This window comes from Cebus imitator, unplaced genomic scaffold, assembly GCF_001604975.1.
Source record: "Cebus imitator isolate Cc_AM_T3 unplaced genomic scaffold, Cebus_imitator-1.0 Scaffold66, whole genome shotgun sequence".
NCBI classification, from domain to species: domain Eukaryota; kingdom Metazoa; phylum Chordata; class Mammalia; order Primates; family Cebidae; genus Cebus; species Cebus imitator.
Genome location: NW_016107381.1, coordinates 2410943 through 2436261, shown reverse-complemented (window position 1 = coordinate 2436261; position 25319 = coordinate 2410943). Strand labels below are relative to the sequence as shown.

The window sequence follows — 25319 nt, the reverse complement described above, 5'->3', positions numbered from 1 at the left end:
ATGGGCCAGTGTTTAACTTGTTTTTCCCAGGTGATCCAAGGAGATCTCACTTCTCAGCACGAAACAAGTGGCTTGATTTCAACATGGATAAGAGAAATTGGGAGGTGAAATTGGGAGAAACATGGAAATACTGGTGATCTTGCCTTTGAAGAATCTGATGGATACAAATCCAGACTTTAATCAAACAAAACAATTAGAAAACGGCATCTTCATATGCGCCCAATATTTTGCTATGTCTCATTTAAAATTCGTTGCATACTTTATTTATAAATGTGATTTTTCCTAATTGTGAAAGTATACATGACTGATGAAAAATTGAGCAATACAGAAATCTGTTAAATATGATTAAAATAGAGAGAGAGAGAGAGAGAGAGAGAGAGAGAGAGAGAGAGAGAGAGAAAGCTCCTCCATTATCTGGTCCGAACCTCATATCCTCAGTATTCTTTGATGAGTACACTTGACCAGCTTACTTTTCCAAGGGAAATTGAAAAGGATTCCATTTCTAAATTTTTGAGCACAGAGAAATTTTCTAACTCTGGTTATGGGCGACTAACCAACTCTGTTCACCTTAGACCCTCAGTGCCAAACCAAGGAACATCCAAAACAATCCAGTGCAATTGGTCACCTTAATTTCACTTAACTTCCAAGTGAACCTACAGAACTGAAGCCTGATCCTTGAACTTGCTGATTTGTTCTAATACTGTGAGATATTATTTTTTTTGCTCTTTCCTTCAAGGGGGAACATGAACATCTGGTCTTTTCTTTTTATTTCTGTAAGTCCAGTGGAGATGCAAGATTTTGAGGAGTGCGAGGATGGGTGGGAAGGACACCCTCTTCCATAAAAGTCCTGTTATGACTCCTCTCTACTTGACCTCAGTGTATGAGGAGGGCCTCAGGGCCACAAAACCTGCTTCTTGATGGTCCTGTTGAATATGAACAGAATCTGCAGCAAATTCTTAGCTCTTACCTGCCTTTTCTCGCCATGTTCCCTCGAAAATGAGCGTCAGGTCAAGGCTGCATCTCCTTGGAGAAAAACACACTGAAGCTCCTAAAAGCCACAGGCCAGTTTCCCCTCTCCCTCAGTGTTACTGCAATGGTTTCTACTTTGTCTTTAGCTTAGTGAGCAGAAGCTGTGTCCCTAGGACTCTTGTGTGGTTAGACAGGTCCAAGTGCAAAAGAGTGGGAGGCATAAGAGGAGCGTCTAGTGAGGGCAGCATAGAACAGGGAAATCCTTGCACTTGCCTCCTGGACAGTTTTGCTGAGAATCAGACAAGCAAGGAATCTCTCATTTACTAGCTGAACACAGAAAGACTTTGAGGATAAAGCTTGTCTGAGAATTATAAAGGGGTTTTGAAGCAGAGACAGAGGTGTGTGTATATACCTATTCATTCTTGAGTTATCCTTAGACTATTACTATGAAGTGGCTTTCATTATTCTGTTATGGTATAATGGAGTGATTAAGAACATGAGCTTTGGAATTCCACACCACCTTCACTAAGTACCGGCTGTGTGACCATGGGCAAGTCACTCCATTGTTCTGAACTTCTGTCACTTCTTTTTAGAGATAATAATATCAAATGCTTATGATTGTTGTGAAAATTAAATGATACCTAAAACTTAGAAGCCTGGCCCATTGCTCTCAATAATGGGGACTAATATTATTAATCCTAGGTTGTAGATGATGAGATTGAGGCTCACAAAGTTTAAGCAATGAATCAAAGGCCTGAGTCAAGATTTAAATACAGGTCTGCTGACCTCTATAGTCGAGTAATATTTAAACTTAGAGTGGTTACAAGGAGCATCAACCTTCTTCACCAAGATTTGACCAGATTGAAGGGTTCTGAGATTGTTTGGATACCATTTAAGATAATAACCAAAAAACCCGTAGTCTTGTTAATATTTGAAGAACATCCACAAAGAGACAGGCATCGTTTCCAGTATTTTCCTATAATAACTCTCATTGTATAACATCATTGACTCTTTGAGGTGTATACTACTAGCATTTCCTTTTTACAGATGTGGAACTGAGGTACAGAGATACAGAACCCTGGCAAAAGCTGAGGCTTATACTGACAAGACCACTTCCAACCCAAATACTTGCACGTGGTTCTACACTCAGCCCCACCCCACCCCCAGCTTCCTAAAGAGCCAGGTGGCAGCTGGAGCTGGGGTCTCCTGGCCTGTGATTGGCTGCCATCATTTGTGGTTAGCCTCCATGGTGGGGTAGGCTGGGAAAAACAGTGGAGGCAGATAAACAGCTCAGCAGCATGTTCTGAGAAACAAGAGAGCGAGGCGGGAGCAGAGGACACACTTTGCCTTCTCTTTGGCATTAAGTAATAGCAACCAACTTACAGACAGCTCAACACTTTGGCCAGGCAGCCTGCTGAGCAAGGTAACACTCACTTTTCCTGCCTTGAGCCAAAATATTTATTACATTTTTATGTTTCTAACTAGAAGTGCTTAAACATTTTTTCCTTCCAGGTGATGAGGGGATGGAATGAACAAAGCTGAGATCAATTTTGTTTTCTTTTTAATGTATAAAAATATAAAAGGTACAAGAGGCCCAGTTTAGGGCTACTGAAGGTTCATAGAAAGATGCAAAATATCTGAATGACTGTAAATGAATGCTATTGTCAGAGACAGGGTTTCAGGAGTGCTTTCTGAATGAACGTGTACAAATCAGCAGAAAGAAAGGTGTGAGACTCTTGTGAACAAATACTGTTAGTTCAGGCAAGAAAAATAATCAGGAACAAATTAGTTCTAGGGTGGGAGGAAATATGTGGTTTCCCAGGTATTAACAAGTATTGTCAGGCAGTTCCTGAATTAGATTGCTTAAGTAGGAGACCAGTGTTTCTCAAAATATCCATTCATTTTTGAATCACTGAGTGTTTAAAAATGCAATTTCTGGATTCCATCCCAAACAGCCAGACTCTCTGGGACCTGATGATCTGCATTTCTTTTCAAAACCAAGCTTGCTCATGATTCTGATTTGTATTAATTTCAAAAATTGCCATGGTAGAGACCCTGCTATGGGGTTATGTTCTTGAATCAGGATTCCTGGCCGAGGGTTGTGATGATGTATTTCTCTTTCTGAAGTGGTTCATGCAAGAAATTGTCTGAAGGAAAAGCAAGAATCGTAGGGTTATTTTGTGGATACCTGAGACTTATATAAAAAGGCTTTTTATTTTGTCAGGTTTTTGATGCATGATGTTTGGCAAAAAACAGACAATAGTGTTTGTGGAGTGAATGAATGAATCAGTGGGACAGGTGTGATAATGAGAGGTCACACTTGAGCACACAGTGATCACTTGGAAATTGTGTATAGACCAAGTTGAAGATGTTAGGAGGGAAGATTGTGGGCCAAGTAATGAGGTGGACGTGTGTGTAGGGTGGGCAGCTGGGATGGGAACTGGGGGGCTGCTGCTGCTGCTGTGCCTGGCCTCCTGAACTAACTAATTACATCACTCACCAGAAACTACTGCTTCTGTGCTGTCCAAGCCACCTCAAACTAGTTTGTCAAAATGAATCTGTGCCGTGTGGAGGAAGGCACCCCTGCAGCTATGATGTCAGATGGCAATGCTGAGATGGCAGTGCCCAGTGGGGACAGGGCTGAGCCAGCAGCACCAAGCACTCAGCCTTTGAGATCCTGAGGCTGGTCTACTGCTGAGATCTTTTGTTAGAAGAGAGGAGATCAAGCATTGTAAAGTTTCTGAGTGTCAAAATATGAGTCCAAGACAACTCTTTCACAATCCTAACTTTATGCTGTCTACAGACCCATATTTTCGCCTGCTTTCTACATAGTTGTTAGAAAAGAATACAAAGCTAAGGGTGGTGGCCAGATTTGAAACTTAGCCAGATCTTAAGCTTTTCTGGGGGAAATTTCAAAGAAAATATGGAAAAGTGACTATGAGCACCTATAAATCTAGTCTTTAAAACTGTTTTATCCAACATAAATGTATCACAAAATTAATAAAAATAGTACGTGCTTGTTTTGAACAATTCAAATGATACAAAAATGAATGAAATAAAAAGGATAAGAGGCCCTCTTATTAATGACTATTCTATTTTTTCAGAAATTAAACACTTGTAAGATTTTAGTGCACATTCTTTCAGAACTTCTATAACTTCAGGTATGTACAAATACAAACATACATACATAAACAGAATTTTACTATACTAGCTATCATCATTCTGTTCTCTGCTTTTTCGTGTGGGCATCTTTCCATGTCACTGATGCATACAGAAACGTACATATGTATCAATGCATACAGAAAATTAAATTTTCTGCATGGTTTTCCACTGTATGTCTGGACCATAGCTTATTTAATAATGCCCTTTGGGTAATTATTTTATTGTTTCCTGTTTTTTCAAAGTGACAAATAGTTTTTTAAACAAATGTCTCTCTGTCTTTTTATAAATATCATTGTATTCCTGTGGAAATGTTTCTATTGGGTAACTTCCCAAAAGGAGATTTATTGCGCCAAAGATAACATATTTAAAAGTTTTAAAGACATTGCTAAATTGTGTAGTAGACATTTTCTGCCAATTTATACTCCTCCCAAGGGTGTATAAAGATACCTTAATTTCTTCATGCCTTCATTAAAGCTGAATCATATAAATAGTTTTAATCTTTGCTGATTGAATAGATAAAAAATATCTAATTAAATCTGGTTCTTAAAAGTTTTATCTTCGGCCGGGCGCGGTGGCTCAAGCCTGTAATCCCAGCACTTTGGGAGGCCGAGGCGGGTGGATCACGAGGTCAAGAGATCGAGACCATCCTGGTCAACATGGTGAAACCCCGTCTCTACTAAAACTACAAAAAATTAGCTGGGCATGGTGGCGCGTGCCTGTAATCCCAGCTACTCAGGAGGCTGAGGCAGGAGAATTGCCTGAACCCAGGAGGCGGAGGTTGCGGTGAGCCGAGATCGCACCATTGCACTCCAGCCTGGGTAACAAGAGCGAAACTCCGTCTCAAAAAAAAAAAAAAAAAAAAAAAAAAAAAGTTTTATCTTCTACCAAAAGTAACACATGTCTATTTTAGGGAGTAAAAATCACAGGTAAGGATAAAAAATAATACAGCAATAAACACAGGAGTGTAGATGTCTCCGACTATACTGATGTGATTTCCTTTGGATAAATATCCAGTAGTAGGAGTGCTGGATCATATAATAATTCTATCTTTAGTTTGTTTGAGGACCTCCATACTATTCTTCATAGTGGCTGTATTAATTTACATTCTACCAACTGTGTATGAAGCTTCCCTTTTCTCCACTTCCTTGTCAGCATTCATTATTGCTTGTCATTTGGATAAAATAGATTTTAACTGGGGAGAAATGATATCTCATTGTAGTTTTGATTTGCATTTCTCTGATGATCAGTGATGTTGAGCACCTTTTCATATACCTGTTTGCCATTTTATGTCTTCTTTTGAGTAATGTCTATTCAGATGTTTTGCCCATTTTAAAATTGGATTATTAGATTGTTTTCTGTAGAGTTGTTTGAGCTCCTTGTGTATTCTGGTTATTAATCTCTGGTCAGATGGATATTTTCTCCCAGTATGTGGATTGCGTCTTCACTTTGTGGATGGTTACTTTGCTGTGCAGAAGCTTTTTAAGTTGATGCAATCCCATTTGTCCATTTTTGCTTTGGTTGCCTTCCACAGGAGTATTTAAACAAATATAGTTTGGTAGATCTTGTCACAGTAATTCAGGCCAGGGTGAGTCAGGGGAGAAATGCGTAGGGAGGTGAGATAGTTTTAGAGATCCTACCAACATGCCTTATTATTGACTTACTCAACATGAAAGGTCAGTATTAAACTCAATGAGCTCTAGAGATGGTCATGCATTTTAAAAAGAATTACTCAAAATATGATCTTGGAGTACCAGAGAGCAAGTGCTTTCAGAATAGGCTAGGAAGTAAAATGCTAAAGGAATGAGAAGGCATTTGGGGTTGAGTTCAAGCCAAGAGTCAGGGGAACCACAGGGAGAGGCCTAGCACCTGTCACGGAAGAGAATGAGGAAACAGAATTGAACTATAAGCAATTTTGAGGTTTTTGTTGGGCTGCAATTGAAATATTTTTTGAGGTTAATGAGACATTTGAAATGTCTGTGTGTTGTTTAACTCTTGCATAGTCCTGGATAGGGAACAACCTAATAGGATTTATCTTTTAATAAAGTCTTAGAAATTTGCTTTTAATTTTTATGGAAAACACTTTTTTTTTTTTTTTTGAGATGGAGTCTCGCTTTGTCATCCAGGCTGGAGTGCAGTGAAGCTATCTTGGCTCACTGCAACTTCCACCTCCCTGGTTCAGGCAATTCTCCTGTCTCAGCCTCCCGAGTAGCTGGGATTACAGGTGCCTACCACCATGCCTGGCTAATTTTTTTTTTGTATTTTTAGTAGAGACAGGGTTTCACCATGTTGGCCAGGCTGATCTCGAGCTCCTGACAAGCCATCCACCCACCTTGGCCTCCCAAAGTGTTGGGATTACAGACATGAGCCACCATGCCCGGCCAAAAACACCAATTTCTGATGCATACCACATGTAAGATGGAACAAACTTTAGTAAAGCAGGGACCTGAAAAGAGACTTTGGTAGCAACTGTCAGAATTAGCCCTTGCTTCTCCATATCCCCTGATCCCACCCTGATCAAAGTGTGTTCGTCTGAGAATTTGTCTCCATAACTATGTGACTATAAAAATTCTCATCAATTTTGTTAATTAACTGAGAGAAAAAACATGTTACTTGACATAACTGTTGGGTCAAAAGAGTTAACCCAGGCAAATTTGAGATAGGTGCATGGGATGATGGATTGAAAATACAGTTGCTCTTTTTCCAATTATGTACTAAGTACTTTGAGAAAAATTGGTCTAATTGGGTTTAGAGAGCACACTTCACATGGCATTGTTAGGCTTTTTCTGCATCGCTAGTGATCTGTGCGCTACAATTCAAATCAGTAGGGTTTCCTGGCATATGTAATTGCCAATATTTTTTACCAGAAGAGAAACACTACTCCCACCTCTTCTTATTATGTTACAAACTATAGTGCTAACAACCATCTACCAACAGTGACTTTCAGGATGACCTGTGTGAGTTTTATCTGAAACCATGTGAATTTTTCATCTTAAATGTCCCTCAGAATCACACTATATGTACGCTCTGGTTTGTTGCAGGTTTAGAGTTCTGTGGTTTTTGTTTCTAATGTAGCCACAGCCTTATAATTTACAACAGCATTCACTAATTAAAATTGTGAGCATAATTACTATCCATGATACTTATTATTAGTTTGTATTCATAAAGCTCAAAATTCACTTCATCCTTTCAAGTAGTGAATAATTAGTTTTTTGGGTTTGCAGCTTTATCATCCTTTTATGACCTATTTGGAAGAAATAAACAGCCAACCTCCCAGAAGACTGCTTTAAAAAGCTGGAAATATATTGTCCAGCTAGTGCAATGAGGCTAATGCAATGTGGAAAATATTACTTTTCTTTGGTTTTAGTAGCCAGTTTATCTTAACATTTGCTGAGCAAGTAACTATTGAGCACCTAATGTATACTAGGACCCTGGGGAGACAAAAATGAATCAAAGATTCTGTCCTCAAAGACTTTAAGGATTTTGTGGAAGGAGATAAAACTTTACATGTATATATTTAAAGATTTATATTTGTGTAACAGGTATAGGTAACCATAAACACTGTCAGAACAGGAAATAACTCTATGATCAGCACCTAACATGATATATCCAAATAGAAGATTTAATACATATCTTTTGGAAAAAATGAATAAATAATTGAATGTATTCATTTTTATTATTTATAAGATATATCACTGGGATATTGATATTGATCTTAATAAGACTTATATTTTCATTGTTCTCAGGTATCTCAGCCAGCATGGCAGCCTCTTTCCCACCTACCTTGGGACTCAGTTCTGCCCCAGATGAAATTCAATATCCACATATTAAATTTTCAGAATGGAAATTTAAGCTATTCCGGGTAAGATCCTTTGAAAAGACACCTGAAGAAGCTCAAAAGGAAAAGAAGGATTCCTCTGAGGGGAAATCGTCTCTAGAGCAATCTCCAGCAATCCTGGACAAGGCTGATGGTCAGAAGCCAGTCCAAACTCAGCCAATGTTAAAAACCCACCCTAAGTTTTCTAAGAAATTTCACGATGATGGGAAGGCAAGAGGCAAAGCAATCCACCAAGCCAATCTTCGACATCTCTGCCGTATCTGTGGGAATTCTTTTAAAACTGATGAGCACAACAGGAGATACCCAGTCCATGGGCCTGTGGATGGTAAAACCCTAGGCCTTTTAAGAAAGAAGGAAAAGAGAGCTACTTCCTGGCCAGACCTCATTGCCAAGGTTTTCTGGATCAATGTGAAGGCAGATGTTGACTCGATCCACCCCACTGAGTTCTGCCATAACTGCTGGAGTGTCATGCACAGAAAGTTCAGCAGTGCCCTGGGTGAGGTTTACTTACCGAGGAAAGCGACCATGGAGTGGCACCCCCACACACCATCCTGTGATATCTGCAACACTGCCCGTCAGGGACTCAAGAGGAAGAGTCTTCAGCCAAACTTGCAGCTCAGCAAAAAACTCAAAACTGTGCTTAACCAAGCGAGACAAGCCCGTCAGTGCAAGAGAAGAGCTCAGGCAAGGATCAGCAGCAAGGATATTATGAAGAAGACTGCCAACTGCAGTAAGATACATCTTAGTACCAAGCTCCTTGCAGTGGACTTCCCAGAGCACTTTGTGAAATCCATTTCCTGCCAGATCTGTGAACACATTCTGGCTGACCCTGTGGAGACCAGCTGTAAGCATCTCTTTTGCAGGGTCTGCATTATCAGATGCCTCAAAGTCGTGGGCAGCTATTGTCCCTCTTGCCGATATCCATGTTTCCCTACTGACCTGGAGAGTCCGGTGAAGTCCTTTCTAAGCATCTTGAATTCCCTGATGGTGAAATGTCCAGCAAAAGAGTGCAATGAGGTGGTCAGTTTGGAAAAATATAATCACCACATCTCAAGTCACAAGGAATCAAAAGAGACTTTTGTGCACATTAATAAAGGGGGCCGGCCCCGCCAACATCTTCTGTCGCTGACTCGGAGAGCTCAGAAGCACCGGCTGAGGGAGCTCAAGCTGCAAGTCAAAGCCTTTGCTGACAAAGAAGAAGGTGGAGATGTGAAGGCCGTGTGCATGACCTTATTCCTGCTGGCTCTGAGGGCGAGGAATGAACACAGGCAAGCAGATGAGCTGGAGGCCATCATGCAGGGACGGGGCTCTGGCCTGCAGCCAGCTGTTTGCTTGGCCATCCGTGTCAACACCTTCCTCAGCTGCAGCCAGTACCACAAGATGTACAGGACCGTGAAAGCCATTACAGGGAGACAGATTTTTCAGCCTTTGCATGCCCTTCGGAATGCTGAGAAGGTCCTTCTGCCGGGCTACCACCATTTTGAGTGGCAGCCACCTCTGAAGAATGTGTCTTCCCGCACTGATGTTGGCATTATTGATGGGCTGTCTGGACTGTCGTCCTCTGTGGATGATTACCCAGTGGACACCATTGCAAAGAGATTTCGCTACGATTCAGCTTTGGTGTCTGCTTTGATGGACATGGAAGAAGACATCTTGGAAGGCATGACATCCCAAGACCTTGAGGATTACTTGAATGGCCCCTTCACTGTGGTCGTGAAGGAGTCTTGTGATGGAATGGGAGATGTGAGTGAGAAGCATGGGAGTGGGCCTGTAGTCCCGGAAAAGGCAGTCCGTTTTTCATTCACAATCATGAAAATTACCATAGCCCACAACTCTCAGAACGTGAAAGTGTTTGAAGAAGCCAAACCTAACTCTGAACTGTGTTGCAAGCCACTGTGCCTTATGCTGGCAGATGAGTCTGACCACGAGACCCTGACTGCCATCCTGAGTCCTCTCATTGCCGAGAGGGAGGCCATGAAGAGCAGTGAATTAATGCTTGAGATGGGAGGCATTCTCCGGACTTTCAAGTTCATCTTCAGGGGCACTGGATATGATGAAAAACTTGTGCGGGAAGTGGAAGGCCTTGAGGCTTCTGGCTCAGTCTACATCTGTACCCTTTGTGATGCCACCCGTCTGGAAGCCTCTCAAAATCTTGTCTTCCACTCTATAACCAGAAGCCATGCCGAGAACCTGGAACGTTATGAGGTCTGGCGTTCCAACCCTTACCATGAGTCTGTGGAAGAACTGCGGGATCGGGTGAAAGGGGTCTCAGCCAAACCTTTCATTGAGACAGTCCCTTCCATAGACGCACTCCACTGTGACATTGGCAATGCGGCTGAGTTCTACAAGATCTTCCAGCTAGAGATAGGGGAGGTGTATAAGAATCCCAATGCTTCCAAAGAGGAAAGGAAAAGGTGGCAGGCCACATTGGACAAGCATCTCCGGAAGAAGATGAACCTCAAACCAATCATGAGGATGAATGGCAACTTTGCCAGGAAGCTCATGACCAAAGAGACTGTGGATGCGGTTTGTGAGTTAATTCCTTCCGAGGAGAGGCATGAGGCTCTGAGGGAGCTGATGGATCTTTACCTGAAGATGAAACCAGTATGGCGGTCATCATGCCCTGCTAAAGAGTGCCCAGAATCCCTCTGCCAGTACAGTTTCAATTCACAGCGTTTTGCTGAGCTTCTTTCTACCAAGTTCAAGTATAGGTATGAGGGGAAAATCACCAATTATTTTCACAAAACCCTGGCACATGTTCCTGAAATTATTGAGAGGGATGGCTCCATTGGGGCGTGGGCAAGTGAGGGAAATGAGTCTGGTAACAAACTGTTTAGGCGCTTCCGGAAAATGAATGCCAGGCAGTCCAAATGCTATGAGATGGAAGATGTTCTGAAACACCACTGGCTGTACACCTCCAAATACCTCCAGAAGTTTATGAATGCGCATAATGCATTAAAAACCTCTGGGTTTACCATGAACTCTCAGGCAAGCTTAGGGGACCCATCAGGCATAGAGGACTCTCTGGAAAGCCACGATTCAATGGAATTTTAAGTAGGGCAACCACTTATGAGTTGGTTTTTGCAGTTGAGTTTCCCTCTAGGTTGCATTGAGGGCTTCTCCTAGTACCCTTTACTGCTGTGTATGGGGCTTCGCCACCCAAGGGGTGGCAGGTTGGAGTGAGAGGCTGCAGATGTTCTCAAGTCAGTAGTGGAAACTGATGAGCTGATTGAGCCTTTTAGTGAGTTCCTAAAAGCAACAGGAAAAATCAGTTACCTGAAAGCTCGATAACTCAGAACAGGAGTAATTGCAGGGGACCAGTGATGAACAAAGATCTATGTGTGTGGGGGGAGCTGTTGTGAAAATCAAAGCCAAGGTTGTCAAAGAACAGCCAGCAAGGCCAGGAAAGAAATTGGTCTTGTGGTTTTCATGTTTTCCCCCTTGATTTATTATATTTTGTATTGAGGTGTTAGTGCTTTCTATTTCATTTTTGAATAATTCTTCATTTTAAAAATTTTACATATCTTGGCTTGTTCTATAAAATTCAAAAGAGCTTTTTAAATTTTTCTAATAATATCTTACATTTCTACAGCACGATAACCTTTACAAAGTGCTCTTACTGCATTTACCCATTTGGTACATTTATGCAGAAATACTGTACATCAGGACAACTTTGAGAAAATCAGTCTTTTTATGTTTAAATTATGTATCTATTGTAATCTTCAGAGTTTAGGAGGTCATCTGCTGTCATGGATTTTTCAATAATAAATTTAGAATACATCTGTTAGCTACAGTTAGTTATTAAATCTTCCAATAATATATGTTTGAAGCCAAGTATGATTCTTTATTTTTACTTTTTAATTTCAAGTAATTTAGAGTTTCCAAATACTTCTGCATACAATCTTAAAGCCACAGAGGCTTGTAAAAATATAGGTTAGTTTGATGTCTAAAAATATATTTCATGTCTTACTGAAACATTTTGCTAGACTTTCTCCAAATGAAACCTGAATCAATTTTTCTAAATCTAGGTTTCATAGAGACCTCTTCTCTGCAATGTGTTTTTCTTTCTATAATGATCAGTTTACTTTCAGTGGATTCAGAATTGTGTAGCAGGATAACCTTGTATTTTTCCATCTGCTAAGTTTAGATGGAGTCTGAATATAGTACGGTGGAAGAGTTAACATTTGCACAGTGCTTTTTACCACTGTGGAATGTTTTCACACTCATTTTCCTTACAACAAGTCTGAGGACTAGGTGTTGTTATTATCTCCATTTCATGGGGGTTTAAATGATTTGTTCAAAGTTATTTAGGGGTAATAAATACTTGGCTTGGAGTTTGAACCCAGTCCTTTTGTCTCCAAAGTCCTTCTTCTTTTTTCCACGAATTAATCACTGTCTGTGTTTATAAGTAGTATCAGAATTTGTTTAGGATTCACAACTAATCACTATAGCACATTACATTTTTATGGGGCAGGAGTAAGTGAGTTTTTAAGTCATTTGTGTGCTTTGGGCCTTTTGATAGAAGAAAGTAACACAATATCTCCAAAGAGCCTCCTAACACTCTTGTGGCTCTAGTTATTTGAAAACTATTATCTGCATCCTTAGGAATTTGGGATTTGCCAGTTGCTGACAATGTAGAGCAGGCATGGAATTTTATATGCTAGTGAGTCATAATGATATGTTAGTGTTAATTAGTTTTTTTCTTCCTTTGATTTTATTGGCCATAATTGCTACTCTTCATACACAGTATATCAAAGAGCTTGATAATTTAGTTGTCAAACGTGTGTATCCATGACATTATCCTAAATGGTATGCATTTGGTGCTTTTGCAGGGATTGAACTCAGTATCTTTCATTAAAAGCATACCGCAGTTTTCCTTGCTTTTTATATGCAGAATATCAAAGTTGTTTGTAATTTAGTTGTCAAAAACATAAATATATTTTAATATTTATTTTTGAAAACTCTTGGTTTTGTTTTTTGGAAACAAATGGGCTACTAAGCCACCCTTTCCCTTCATCCTGCTTAATCCTTACATCATGTCTCCGCACTAATAAACAGCTAAATTCACATAATCATCTTATTCCCTGAAGCATGGTAGCACTGGTTGGTAGATTTTTTTCCCAATTTCCACTCTTTTACTCTATTGGTGGCACTGTAAATACTTTCCAGTATGAAATTTTCCTTTTCTAGCACTGTAGGAAATATTTTGAATGCATGTGACTAAGAGCATGATTTATAGCACAACCTTTCCAATAATCCCTTAATCAGATCACATTTTGATAAACCCGGGAACATCTGGCTGTAGGAATTTCAATACATGGAAACGTTGCCTATGGTTTTTTTGCTTTTATTGTTGAAATTGCAATATCTTAGACCCTAGTTTTATGCTAGAGTTTTATTTTTAACAATGCCTATTGCAAATGTAATCACATACTCCAGGGAAATTCACCACGCTGAATGAAGCAATTTGTGTGTGTGTGTGTGTGTGTGTGTGTGTGTGTGTGTGTGTGTGTGTGTGAAGTATATACTGGGACTTCAGAAGTGCAATGCATTTCTCCCCTGTGAAACCTGATTCTACAAGTTTTTCTGCCAAGCCACTCAGGCGCATTGCAGTGATAATGGCTGATGAAAACTGATGATTCGTGGGTGAGGTCAAAAGGAGGCTTGAGATTAATAAACATACACTGAGAAGCAAGAGCAGGAGAAAAATATGTTTTCTTCCAGGTGAACTGGAATTTAGTTTTGCCTCAATTTTTTTTTTTCCTGCAAGATACAGATGAAGATAAAGATTTTTGTTGTTGTTGTTGAGGGTGTGGGTTTTGTATTACATCAAACAGGATTTGAATTCCACAAGATATGTAAGCGCCAGTGGTAGCTGGGAGGAATAAACCATCATTTGGATGTAGGTGGTTTTTGGTTGCAGACATATATGTGTCTTCAGTGATTGAATATCAGATGGTGTATTCTTTTGATGTTAAACAATGTTAAATAAGAGTAGTTACTTTGTACCCATTTTACTTTTTTTTTATTTTAACTACAGTAATCTACATACATGTATCTCAAAATTTATTTTTTGGTGATATTTTTTGTAGAATTGTACTTCAGTTCATTTTCTTACAAATAATCTTACATTTTGTTTAATGGCTCCCAAGAGCCTTGTTTTTTTTTTGGTTTCAGAGAAAATTTAGGCTCCAGGATGCAATGAATTTATTTGATTCAGGGGACCTGTATTTCCATGTCAAATGTTTTCAAATTAAATGAAATATGAGTTTCAATACTTATTTTCTATTTTAATATTTTCATTCATTAATATTATGGTTATTGTTAACAATTTTATGTTTGAGTATTTGAAATAAAAGTTTAAGACTTCAGAAAATAGTATTGCGATTTCTATTCAAATATTAATAATAATATTGAGTACAGCATTTAAAAAATAGCATCATTTACTTTGAGAGAAATACAGACTAAATTTGGTGGTCTTTGGATGAAAGGACAATAGAATAATGATTATGCAAAATATTTATCCTAATGTAGGATGAGACAATTTTTTTCCCCAGATACATAAGATAAATAGTAAACCAAATCTTTTTTTTTTTTTTTTTTTTAACTTTTTCGAGATTGGTGAAAATACAGAACTATTCTCCAGAAAACTCACTTACTTACTGTGGTAGGCCATTCTTGCATTACTATAAATAAATACCAGAGATTGGGTAATTTATATTTTAAAAAAAAGGGGGTTTAATTGGTTTCCTGTTCTGCAGTAAGTATGGCACTAACATCTAATCCACTTTCTGGTGAGGCCTCAGGCAGCTACAGTCATGGCACAAAGGGAAAGGAGAGCAGGAGTGTCACATGGCGAGAGTGGGAATGGGGCGGGGAGGTGCCACATTTACACAACCCGATCTCATGTAAACTTGCTGAGCAAGAGCTTGCTCATTATGAGAATAGCACCAAGCCATCCATAAGGGATATATCCCCATAATCCAATCACCTCCCATCAGGCCCACTGCCAACATTGGGTTTACATTTCAACATGAGATTTGGAAGGGACAAATATCCAAAGCATAGCATTCTGCCCCTGGCTGCCCAAATCTCATGTTCTCCTCACATTGCAAAATACAATGATCCCTTCCCAATAGTCCCCAAAGTCTTAACTCATTCCAAGTGTCAACTTAAAACTCCCAAAGTCCTAAGTCTAGTGTCTCATCATTGGAGACTCAAGGCAAATTTCTTCCTGAGCCTGTAAAATGAAAAAAACAAGTTATTTACTTCCAAGATACAGTGGTGGTAACAGGCCTTCAATTGACATTCTCATTCCAAAAGGTAGAAATTGGCCAAAAGAAAGGGGTAATAGACCCCAGAGAAAACCTAGAAAGGCAGACATTAAACCTTAAAGCCCCAAAATAATCTCGTTGCCACCATGTCCCACATCCAAGGCACGTTGCTGCAGGGGTGGGCTTCCAATACCTAGGGCAGCTCCACCCCTGTGGCTATGCAGTGTGCAGTCCCCATCGCTGCTCTCCAAGGTTGGAGTTGAGTGACTGCAAGTTTTCCCTGCTGAGGTTGCAAGTTGCAGGTAGCTGTACCACTCTTGGTGCTAGAAAGCAGTGGTCCCATCTCACAGCTTCATTAGGCAATACCCTGATAGGGACTTTGCATGGGGGCTCCAACCCCACATTTCCCCTCTGCATTTTCCTAGTAAAGGCTCTCTGCAAGTGCTTGATCATATAGTAGGCTTTTGCTTTTGCACCCAGGTTTTCTTATACATCCTCTGAAATCTAGGGAGAAGCTGCCAAGCCTCCTTGTTTCCTGCATTCTGAGCACCTGCCCGTTTAAAACCATGTGGAAGCTGCCAAGGCTATGACTGTGCCCTCTGGAGCTGAATCCTGAACTGTATCTGGGGCCCTTTAAACCAAAGCTGGAGCTGAGTGTCCTGAATGCAGACAGCAGTGTCCCAAGGCTATGCAAGGTAGTAGGACCCTGGGCCTGGACCCTGAAACCATTCTTTCCTCCTAGGCCTCTGGGCCTGTGATGGAAGGGGTTGCCTCAAAGATCTCTGAGATGCCTTCAAGGCCTTCTTCCCATTGTCTTGGATAGTAGCACTTGGCTCCCTTTTAGATATGCTAATCTCTTTCGCCAGTAGTTGCTCCACAGCTACTTGAATCCCTCCTCTACCACAAAGCCAAGCTGCAAATTTTCCAAAGTTTTACATTCTGCTATAATTTTAAATATAAATTCTGAACTTAAGTCATTCCTTTGCTCCGGTATTTGATCTTAGGCTGTTATAAGCAAATAGGCTACATCTTAAATACTTTGCTGCATAGAAATTTCTTCCATCAGATACCCTAAGTTGTTAAGTTCAACCTTCACAGATCCCTAGGATGTGGACGCAATGCAGCCAAGTTCTTTGCTAAGGAATAACACAGGTGACCTTTACTCCGGTTCCCAATAACTTCCTCATTTCCATCTGAGACCTCAGTAGCTTGGCCTTCACTGTCCATATCTATCAGCGTTTTCATCATTACCATTTAACCATTCTTTAAGATGTTCCAAACTTTTCCTCATTTTCCTGTCTTCTTCTGAGCCCTCCAGACTGTTTCAATGTTAACCTCTGCCTGTTACCCAGTTCTAAAGCCACGTCCACATTTCAGGTATCTTTATAGCAATGTCTCACTCCTTGGTACCAATTTTCTTTATGGGACCATTTTTTGTATTGCTATATAGAAGTATCTGAAACTTGATAATTTATAAAGGAAAGAGATTTATTTGGCTCACAGTTCTGCAGGTTGTACAGAAAGCATGACACTGGTGTCACATATTGAAAGTGGGAGCAAGGGGTGGGAGTGAGGTGCTGCACACTTTGAACAATCAGATCTTGCATGAACTTTTAGAGCAAGAACTTGCTCATTATCATGAGGAAAGCACCATCCACCCCTGTGATCCAATCACCTTCCACCAGATTCTACTTCCAACACTGGGCATTAAATCTCAAGATGAGATTTGGAGGAAGCAAACATCCAAACAATATTACTTCTATACTCAAATTTTGGTCAGAGTTGTTGACTTTTCCAGGGCCACTCAGAAAATGGCAGAACTGGCTACAGTCCATGTGCTTTTATCCAGTGCTTTAAATTATGTTAATAAATAATAGTAATAACAGATACCATTTAACCAGATTTCTTTTTGTGCTAACCACTTTGCATACATTTTCTTATTTGATCCTTTTGAAGTGGATATTCCTATTATCTCCATGCCACACTTGAGATAACTGAAGCTGATCTCAGCTAGAAAATGACAGAGCCACAGCCACACGTTGTCAAGTACCGTAGACCCACCTTAGTTGGAGGCTTCCCAGCTCCCTTCCACTCAGGGCTGAGATTCAGTCTGGCTGTGTCTCTATAGCTATACCATTTTAAAAAATATTGAAAAATGTTTGTATTTTTAGGTAAATAGCTTGTGTCCCAAGATCCAAGGGCCCTTACACTACTCTGGCAACCCTAGTCAATCTTTCAGGAACTGTGGATTACTCCACAATCCGGCAAGTAACTCGCAGCACTGCTGGAGGCCTCAGGACCAGGGTTTTAAAATATTTGAATATGTGAATGCTACCTCTATGTTTCAGAATGTAGCATCTTCTTACCTTTTAAGATCCAGCTAAGGTCTGCATCTTTCCCACCCTTTCAAATTACTTCAGCCTATATTTTAAATACATATCTGTAGGATGACTTCTGTGGACAGTGTGGACTTGGCACAGGAGATACAGTGGTGAAGAGCATAGACAGCTTCTGCTTACAAACAGCTAGGGAGAGGTAGACTTCAGATCAAGAATAGGATTGCTAACTGCATGGCTACACACTCTAGGAGGTGTTGGGAAGGAAAAACACTAAATGTGATCAGAATGCAATAGGTGCAGAGCACAATAGGTGAAGTACAATGGTACAATAGAATTTAACTTGGGGTATAAGAGAAAGCATCTAGGAAGAAGGAACTTTTCAGTGGAGACTGGGAGAATGAGAGGGTGAGATCGGGTGGGTTACCTCGAGTGACAGACCTGAGTAAACTTAGTCTGTGGGAAGACTCTGTGAGGGGAGAGCAATTGTCAGTGTTTAGGAACTGAAGGAAGGCAAGTGCACAGGAGCAGCCTGAGGGAGGGGCTGCTCTGGAGAATCAGGCAGAGGTTTGATCATGCAGGACCCAATGGACTTGAGTCCTACCGGAAGTGCAAAGAGTTTGAGGCAGGCAAATGAGGCAATCCACACCACACCAGCAGTGGAGCACGAGTGAAATGCTTCCGGAAGCTCTGAAGTGTGAGGGAATTGATCCAAGTTTGAGAAGGTTATGCATATGAAGTAAATGATGGGGTAGTAATTTCAAGCATTTTTTTTTTCTCTTCAATGATACACTGCCTGTTAATTCACGTGTCTCACTTCTTTAGATGACTGTGCCCAACTCTAGGCAGAAGGAGATGAAGGAAGGTTCTGCAGTCCTTGATTGTCTCATTTTTTTTATGAAGTCAGCATTTCTTCCCCTGGCTTTTTTCCTTCTTTCTCATGGAAATTTTCATTTTTCCCCCTTTAGGCCTTTACATAATCTTTTTCTTCTTTTTGATGATGACAACATATTTTTGGCATTGCAAAATACATATTGACTTACTTGGAAGCCAAGACCTGCAAATTATTTTTATACTGAGATCTGATCAAGATCTAAATAAATGCCTAATCTCACATAGACCTTTGTTTCATCTTTTTCCTCAAGAAACCAATAACTTTTTCATGATTGAAAATTGATGATTTAGCCATCTTTTTGCACACACACAAACCCTGCCTCTTTGGAGGTAACACTGTACATTTTGCATAGCATTTCAAATAGTATTTTCTACATCTCCAGTTATCTTGGTCACAACATCTCTTCAGCAGGGCTAAATACAACAAAGGAAACTTGGAAATATTTTAGCCCAATTTCTTAATTTTCCCAACATATCCCAGGTTAAAGACAAATTGAACAGTTATTGTGTGGACAGCCTGGACTGCACGGTTTCAAATTTGTCACCCATTACTTTGAGTTTATTATTTTATTGTCCACAACTCTCTTGTCCTGCACCTTTTCCCCATTCTATAGTAAGACTATTAATTACCTAAAGGTGGGGCTTATGTTTTATATTTATTTTGAAGTTCCCATAACACTTAATGTGAATATTAGATTTTCAATAAATGCTTACTGATGGAGACCCTGAATAAGCCTACTGGTAGAGGAATTGAGCCATGGATTCAGGGGATTTTTATTCTTAACCAGACTCTTAAAAGGAGTGATATTGATAACTTTTCTTTTCTATTATCACAAAGTATGATTTAAGTGAATGCGCACATTTTTTGGATTGATATCTGGAGACAGGATGAAGAATTAGTTTTCTTTGAAATAAGTGTGCATGTTAGACATTTCTTGACAGAATTAGGTTTGGAAAATGTGCTATCATCTATGGTAACGTCCAAGTCAAAAAGCAATATTCTATGCTAGAGTGGAGTTTTGTGGCATATAAATAATTTGGAATTCTTGCCACTGTGTATTACAATGGCTGTCTATTCTATCAAAATTTACCATGATATCTATACTAATCTTGTGTGAACTCTTTTCACCAGAAGGGAGAATAAATATAACCTAACATCTCATCTCCTGTGAATTTTACTGTGTTTTTGATTTCCAAGTTCTGTGAGATATTTTAATTGGTCAAGATATTTAGAACACATAATTTTTCCACAGCTCCTCCTTCGTGCATTAAAGAATTAGAAAAATAGTAAGACAATAGTTGCAGAAGTGAATGAATTTCAGCCCCTATAGAGTGAACTTAATTCAATTCAATGAAAATTTGTTGAACAACTGTAATGTACCAGAAGCGATGCTTACTGTTAAGGAAATGAAACTGAGAAATAAACTTTCCTTTCTTTTAAAAAGCCCACTGTCAAATAGCTTCTTTATTTGAAGATCAGGCATATAAATAAATGTTTATAAGTTGATAGGTACTATAAAAAGATAGTTTGGACAGAGAGGTGAATATTCCACACTTTTTAGACTGAAAGCCTTATAGAGAACAACTAAATCATGAAAGATGGTAGTTATTAACCAGGGAGAAGGACTTTTTAGGTGGAGGGTTTCCAGCATTGATAGAGAATAAGTACAAGGGTGTGTGTAGAAGGGAAAGATGGGCCTACAGAATCACATCTTGCCATAGTGAGGCATTTGGATTTTTTTTTCATGGACGATGGGAAATCACTGAAGAGTTTTCATCAATGAAACATCAGATTTTTATTTTAGAATGTTCACCGTGGTCTCCGAACAGGCAGAGGACTGGAAGGAGACATGGTAAAGGCAGGAAGACCCATTAGGAGGTTGGTTAATAGTAAAAGGCAAAAGGTAATAAAAGCAGTGGCAATGAACATATACAGCATATTAGTTTTCACACTGCTGATAAAGACATACCTCAGACTAGGTAATTTATACAGGAAATAGCATTTAATGAATTTACAGTTCCACGTGGCTAGGGAGGCCTCATAATCATGGCAGAAGGCAAGGAGGAGCAAGTCATGTCTTATATGGATGGCAGCAGGCAAGGAGAGAGCTTGTACAGGGAAATCCCGCCTTATAAAGCCATCCGATCTCGTGAGACTTATTCACTATCATGAAAAAAGCAAGGGAAAGACCTGCTCCCCTGATTCAATTACCTCCACCATTTCCCTTCATAACATGTGAAGAATCCAATAAAAATCTGAGTGTGTACACAGCCAAACCATATCATGCGACAGGTATTTTTGTTTCTAGCTTAGAAGATCTATTCTAGTATCCTTCATTACTGTTTCAGGGTAAATGGGGCTATTGCAGCTGGGATGTTTAAAATATATACTGGTCAGGTGCTGGCTAAATGCTCATCACATGCAATTTCCTTTTATAGGCAGGGAGTTAAACTACATTTCCCAGCCTGCATTTAGGCGAAGCCACGCGACTAGCTTTTGCCAATGGAAGTCAGAGAAAATGATGTATTAGTTGCAGGCTGAAACACTTACAAGTAAAAATGCCTTCCCCAGGTGTTCTCTTTCCCTTTCTTTCTTTTATTCTTTTTGTATCTGAAGTTTTAGCAACACATAGTGGAGATAAAGACGGCTGAGTTGCCAAATAGAAAAAGCCTGGATCCCTGAGGCAAATCTTGGAGGAGAGCCACTCAGGTGAATAGCCTGATAAGAACACCTGCATTGGATTTTCCATGAGCAAGAAATAAACTTTAGAAGTGTTTGAGAGTTTTTGTTACAGTAGCTAGTGTTAATTACTCTACTACATGTTTTCCTATTCTTACCTTTGCCATCCATCAGAAGTTTGTTAGTTTCATTTAAGCTCATATCCCTTACTTCTTTAGTTGCTTTAAGTTTTTACTCTCTCTCTCCCTGTGTGTGTGTATATGTGTGTGTTTGTGTGTGTGTGTGTGTGTGTGCGTGTGTGTGTGTGTGTATATATGCAATATCTATATAAACATACGTATATTTAGCACTAGGCACTCTGCTGGATACTGGAGATTCAATAATAAACATTTAAGATGATCTCTGTCATGATGGAATTAAGAAATAAAAGGAGGAAAAGACAAACAATAAGTGATTATAACAAATGTAACAAAGTATAATTAGTGTTATGCTAGATAAAGTATATGCCACTTTGGTTACTCACAATAAAAAGCAGATGCAACTCAGTAATGTATTTAATTCAGTTCAGCTTAACAACACTTTGCCTAAGGTATACCAGGCATTATTTTAAGTACTTGTCATAAAAAGTTATAAAAAACATTGTTCTACTACTCATGGAACTCATAGTTTGTTGGAAAATTCAGACACTTAGAATATGTAACCACAGAAATAATTATATGGTATTGAAGCAGCATGAAGGGGAATATGACGGACTCTGTGCTGTATAATACTGTGAGATAGTACTTGACTAATTTTCCTCTTAGATATTCCTTTTATCCAAAATTTGAGCATGAAAAATCTATGCTTTGGGAGCTGGGTGCACTGGCTTATTCCTATAACCCTAGCACTTTTGGAGGCTGAGGCAGGAGGATTGCTTCAGGCCAGGAGTTCAAGATCATCATGGGGAAGATGGGGAGACCCCATCTCTGTAAAAAATAAAATTAGCTGGGTATGGTAGTATGCACCTGAAACTCTAGCTACTCGGGAGCTGAGGTAGGATTTCTCGAGCCCAGGAGTTAGAGGTTGCAGAGAGCCATGATGGTGCCACTGAATTCTAGCCTTTGTAATAGAGTGATAGTCTATCTCTAAAAAATGAAAAAAGAAAATTAAAAAAAGAAAACAAATCGATGCTTCATGGGGAAATGGAAAATACTAGCATTATGTTTTGAAGAATATCTGATGAGTAAGAGCTATTCTATAATGCCCTCAATTATTCAATATTCATTCTTTCATGCAATAAATATTTATTTATTGACAAGAAACTGTTTCCATTCCCATATAAACATTTTCGAGAAGTGAATTTGAGACAAAGATGGAGTGAGCAGACACTGTGGGTCCCCAGTAAAAGAGTTCTTCATACTTTATACCTTGGGCTGAGCTGTGGAGTTGGGGAGAACAATAGGAATCCCAGTTTAGTTTCTTGGCGTCAGGAGGAGAGAGGATGTGCATCTTACTTCCCTGATAGAGCCCAGGAAACCAGTAACATCCAGAGGTGAAATGGTAGTGATGTGTGGTTAGCTGGTGATAGTTCGGACTAGAATCAGTGGTCCAGCAAGCTGCAAGAGTAGTAGGATGTGCCCAAGAAAGTTACAGAAATAGACAAGTTCCTAGATGGTCCCAAAAAGAGAACTGTGGCCATGTTGGGAAAAGAAGGTCTCTCTCAACCAGAGACCAGAAAGCAGCTTAAAGGGGGCTAGACATAAGGACGACTTGTAGTAAAGACTGATGTGCAATTCAGGAGTCACCCGCCAGGTCTGATCATGACAGGTGGATGCTGTAGCTGAAGATAAAGAGGAATGACCATAGGAACAAGATACTTCATCCTTTTTCACTCCCTCTTCTGACAATTCCACATTCTTTTTCTCCATGGAACTTGGATGAAAAGAAGGAGAATTCTAGAATTGCTGAAATTATATTTTCAGCATACAAAGAGATGCAGACTGCAATGTAGGCTGAGTTAGAGAAAAATACAGCCAGGTTTATTTCTTGCATTGAGTATGTAATCTGTAAAAGGTAGTGGGGTTCAGAGAAGGCTTCTGGAGTGAGGAGGTATCTAAACTAGGATGTAAACAGTGAATAGAACTGGGCCAGGTGGACTAGGGCATTAGCAGGACGTGCAAAGCCCAAGGGGGAAAGTCTTCCCTGCAGAAGGAACAGGTTGCTCAAAGGCTCTGGGGTTTTAAACAACCAGGGGTACTCACTAGGAGGGTTATCAGTTTGGTATTTTGGAAATTGAGCATAAAGTGTGAAGAAAATGGTGGGGCTAAAATAAGCCAGGAGGGAACAGGTGAATGGACCATTCATACTACTCTAAATGACTGATTTATCTCTTAACCAAACTTCATGTACTTCATTTTATTAATCTATGGTCTATGAAAAAGAATATTATTTCTGAGAAATCTGACCTCATAATTTGATTTTCAGTGCAAAATGAGATCACATACCATCAATTATATCTTTGAATCTAGATTGTTTTATTGATCATCTTGTTAACCATTATTCAAGACCATTAGTTTTCCTTCCTTCAGGCTACCTAAAATATTTTTACATAGTCCTTGATGATGTGTGGTCTAGATTTTGTATTTGTCAGTTGGCATTTGTAATTACATATGTTTATTATGGTAAAATCTCTGGCAAATACCCTCTTAAATAATTTTTATGCAGAGGGTCTGGATGTATTTCACAGTGATAGAGAATAATGAAACTATGTTTTTGAACACACAACAAGAGCATATGTTATTTTTTAGTTTATAAAAGCTGTGCTTGGCCCTTATAACTGCTCACCAATATGGGCAGAGCAGAGTGCTATTTTATTTTACTGATGAAAAATTGAATCCCTGGCCCTTGCCTTCCTCTCTGGGCTCATGGCACCCCACCCCTACTTGTTTACCATGTTTGGCTGAACTTTCAGTTCCTCAGATGTGACAAGCTTCATCTCTCCCCAGTGCCTTTGGAATAACAATTTCTTTTTCTTTATACCTTCCCTTTCCCCTAACACACTGAACTCACCTGTACTTATAGATGTGTATAGTCCCCTAAAATGATTACCTTGGGAAACCATATACTTATTTCTTGACACTACTCTTGTAGTCTTGTACAAAAAATTTTGTGACTTTCCTTTAAAACCCATTCATAAGCCATATCAGAAAATCCATTTTGTTAGCTTGTATTCACATTTTTGTTTTGACCTAAAGTGGTAGTGTAATACTGAAAAATCTCACTCTGCTAGGCTTTGAATGACACTTGCCTGCTTCCAGAAATTAAATCCATCTTTAGTGAAGAAAGAGGGACAGCTGTTGAACATCTTCAAGGAAATGAACCATATATTTTAAAGGTGATTGACTGAAATGTGAGTCACTGAAACATTTTAGGGAAAGGCAGTATTGTTGAAATAGGTGTCTGTTCTTTTAACGTGGCTCATTTGAATGTTTGCATTTGCTTATTAAAAAAGCAGTGACACAGTATCTTAAAGTCACATCAAATAAACTCATTGCTCAGATGACAAAAAGACTTAATTTTACTCAAATTATATGTTTTACTCAAACATATAATCTATAACCAAACTGCATGCTCTTAAAACATGCACACATAGACACACACACACACACACACACACACACACACACACACACAAACACACCCCAAAAGCAGCTATGCTGGTGAGATCTGAGTTTGACTATGAAACTCAGTGACTTCACAGTTGAATCACTTAGATTACCATATCTGGATTTCATTGGCTACAAAATAAATATGTGGTAATAATTCCTTAGCCACTGAATCTCTGCAGACAAATCAGGAAGAGAGAATATATCTACACCTTGGGGAAATTTCACCTTTGGACTCTGTAAAGGATGTTTTTGCTCCAACTTGTGCCATTTTTCTACTAACAGATTGAAAAAAAATCAAAGTGGAGTGATCCTGAAAAAATTAGTTTAATTTTGCCTTTATTTAGGTGATTTATATCTTAATAATTTGAGTAAATCCATACAAACAGAAGATTTTTATATTTTATTATTTTTATATAGGTGATGGAAACAACAAAAAAATCAATGTGAAACAATTGTTCAACAGGAATATTCAGTGAGCAACATTATTGAAACAGGGTGAACGTGATTCAGTTTATCCAAGTT

The 25319-nt window shown here is 39.3% G+C and overlaps 1 protein-coding gene across 1 annotated transcript; it reads left to right on the top strand.

The window, feature by feature from the left end:
* Positions 1-2276: 2276 nt before the first annotated feature.
* Positions 2277-13438, top strand: RAG1 (recombination activating 1). Its single transcript, XM_017530489.2, has 2 exons — positions 2277-2392; positions 7875-13438. The coding sequence occupies exon 2, from the start codon at positions 7889-7891 to the stop codon at positions 11018-11020; it is 3132 nt and encodes a 1043-aa protein (XP_017385978.1). The 5' UTR covers positions 2277-2392; positions 7875-7888; the 3' UTR covers positions 11021-13438.
* Positions 13439-25319: the final 11881 nt, after the last annotated feature.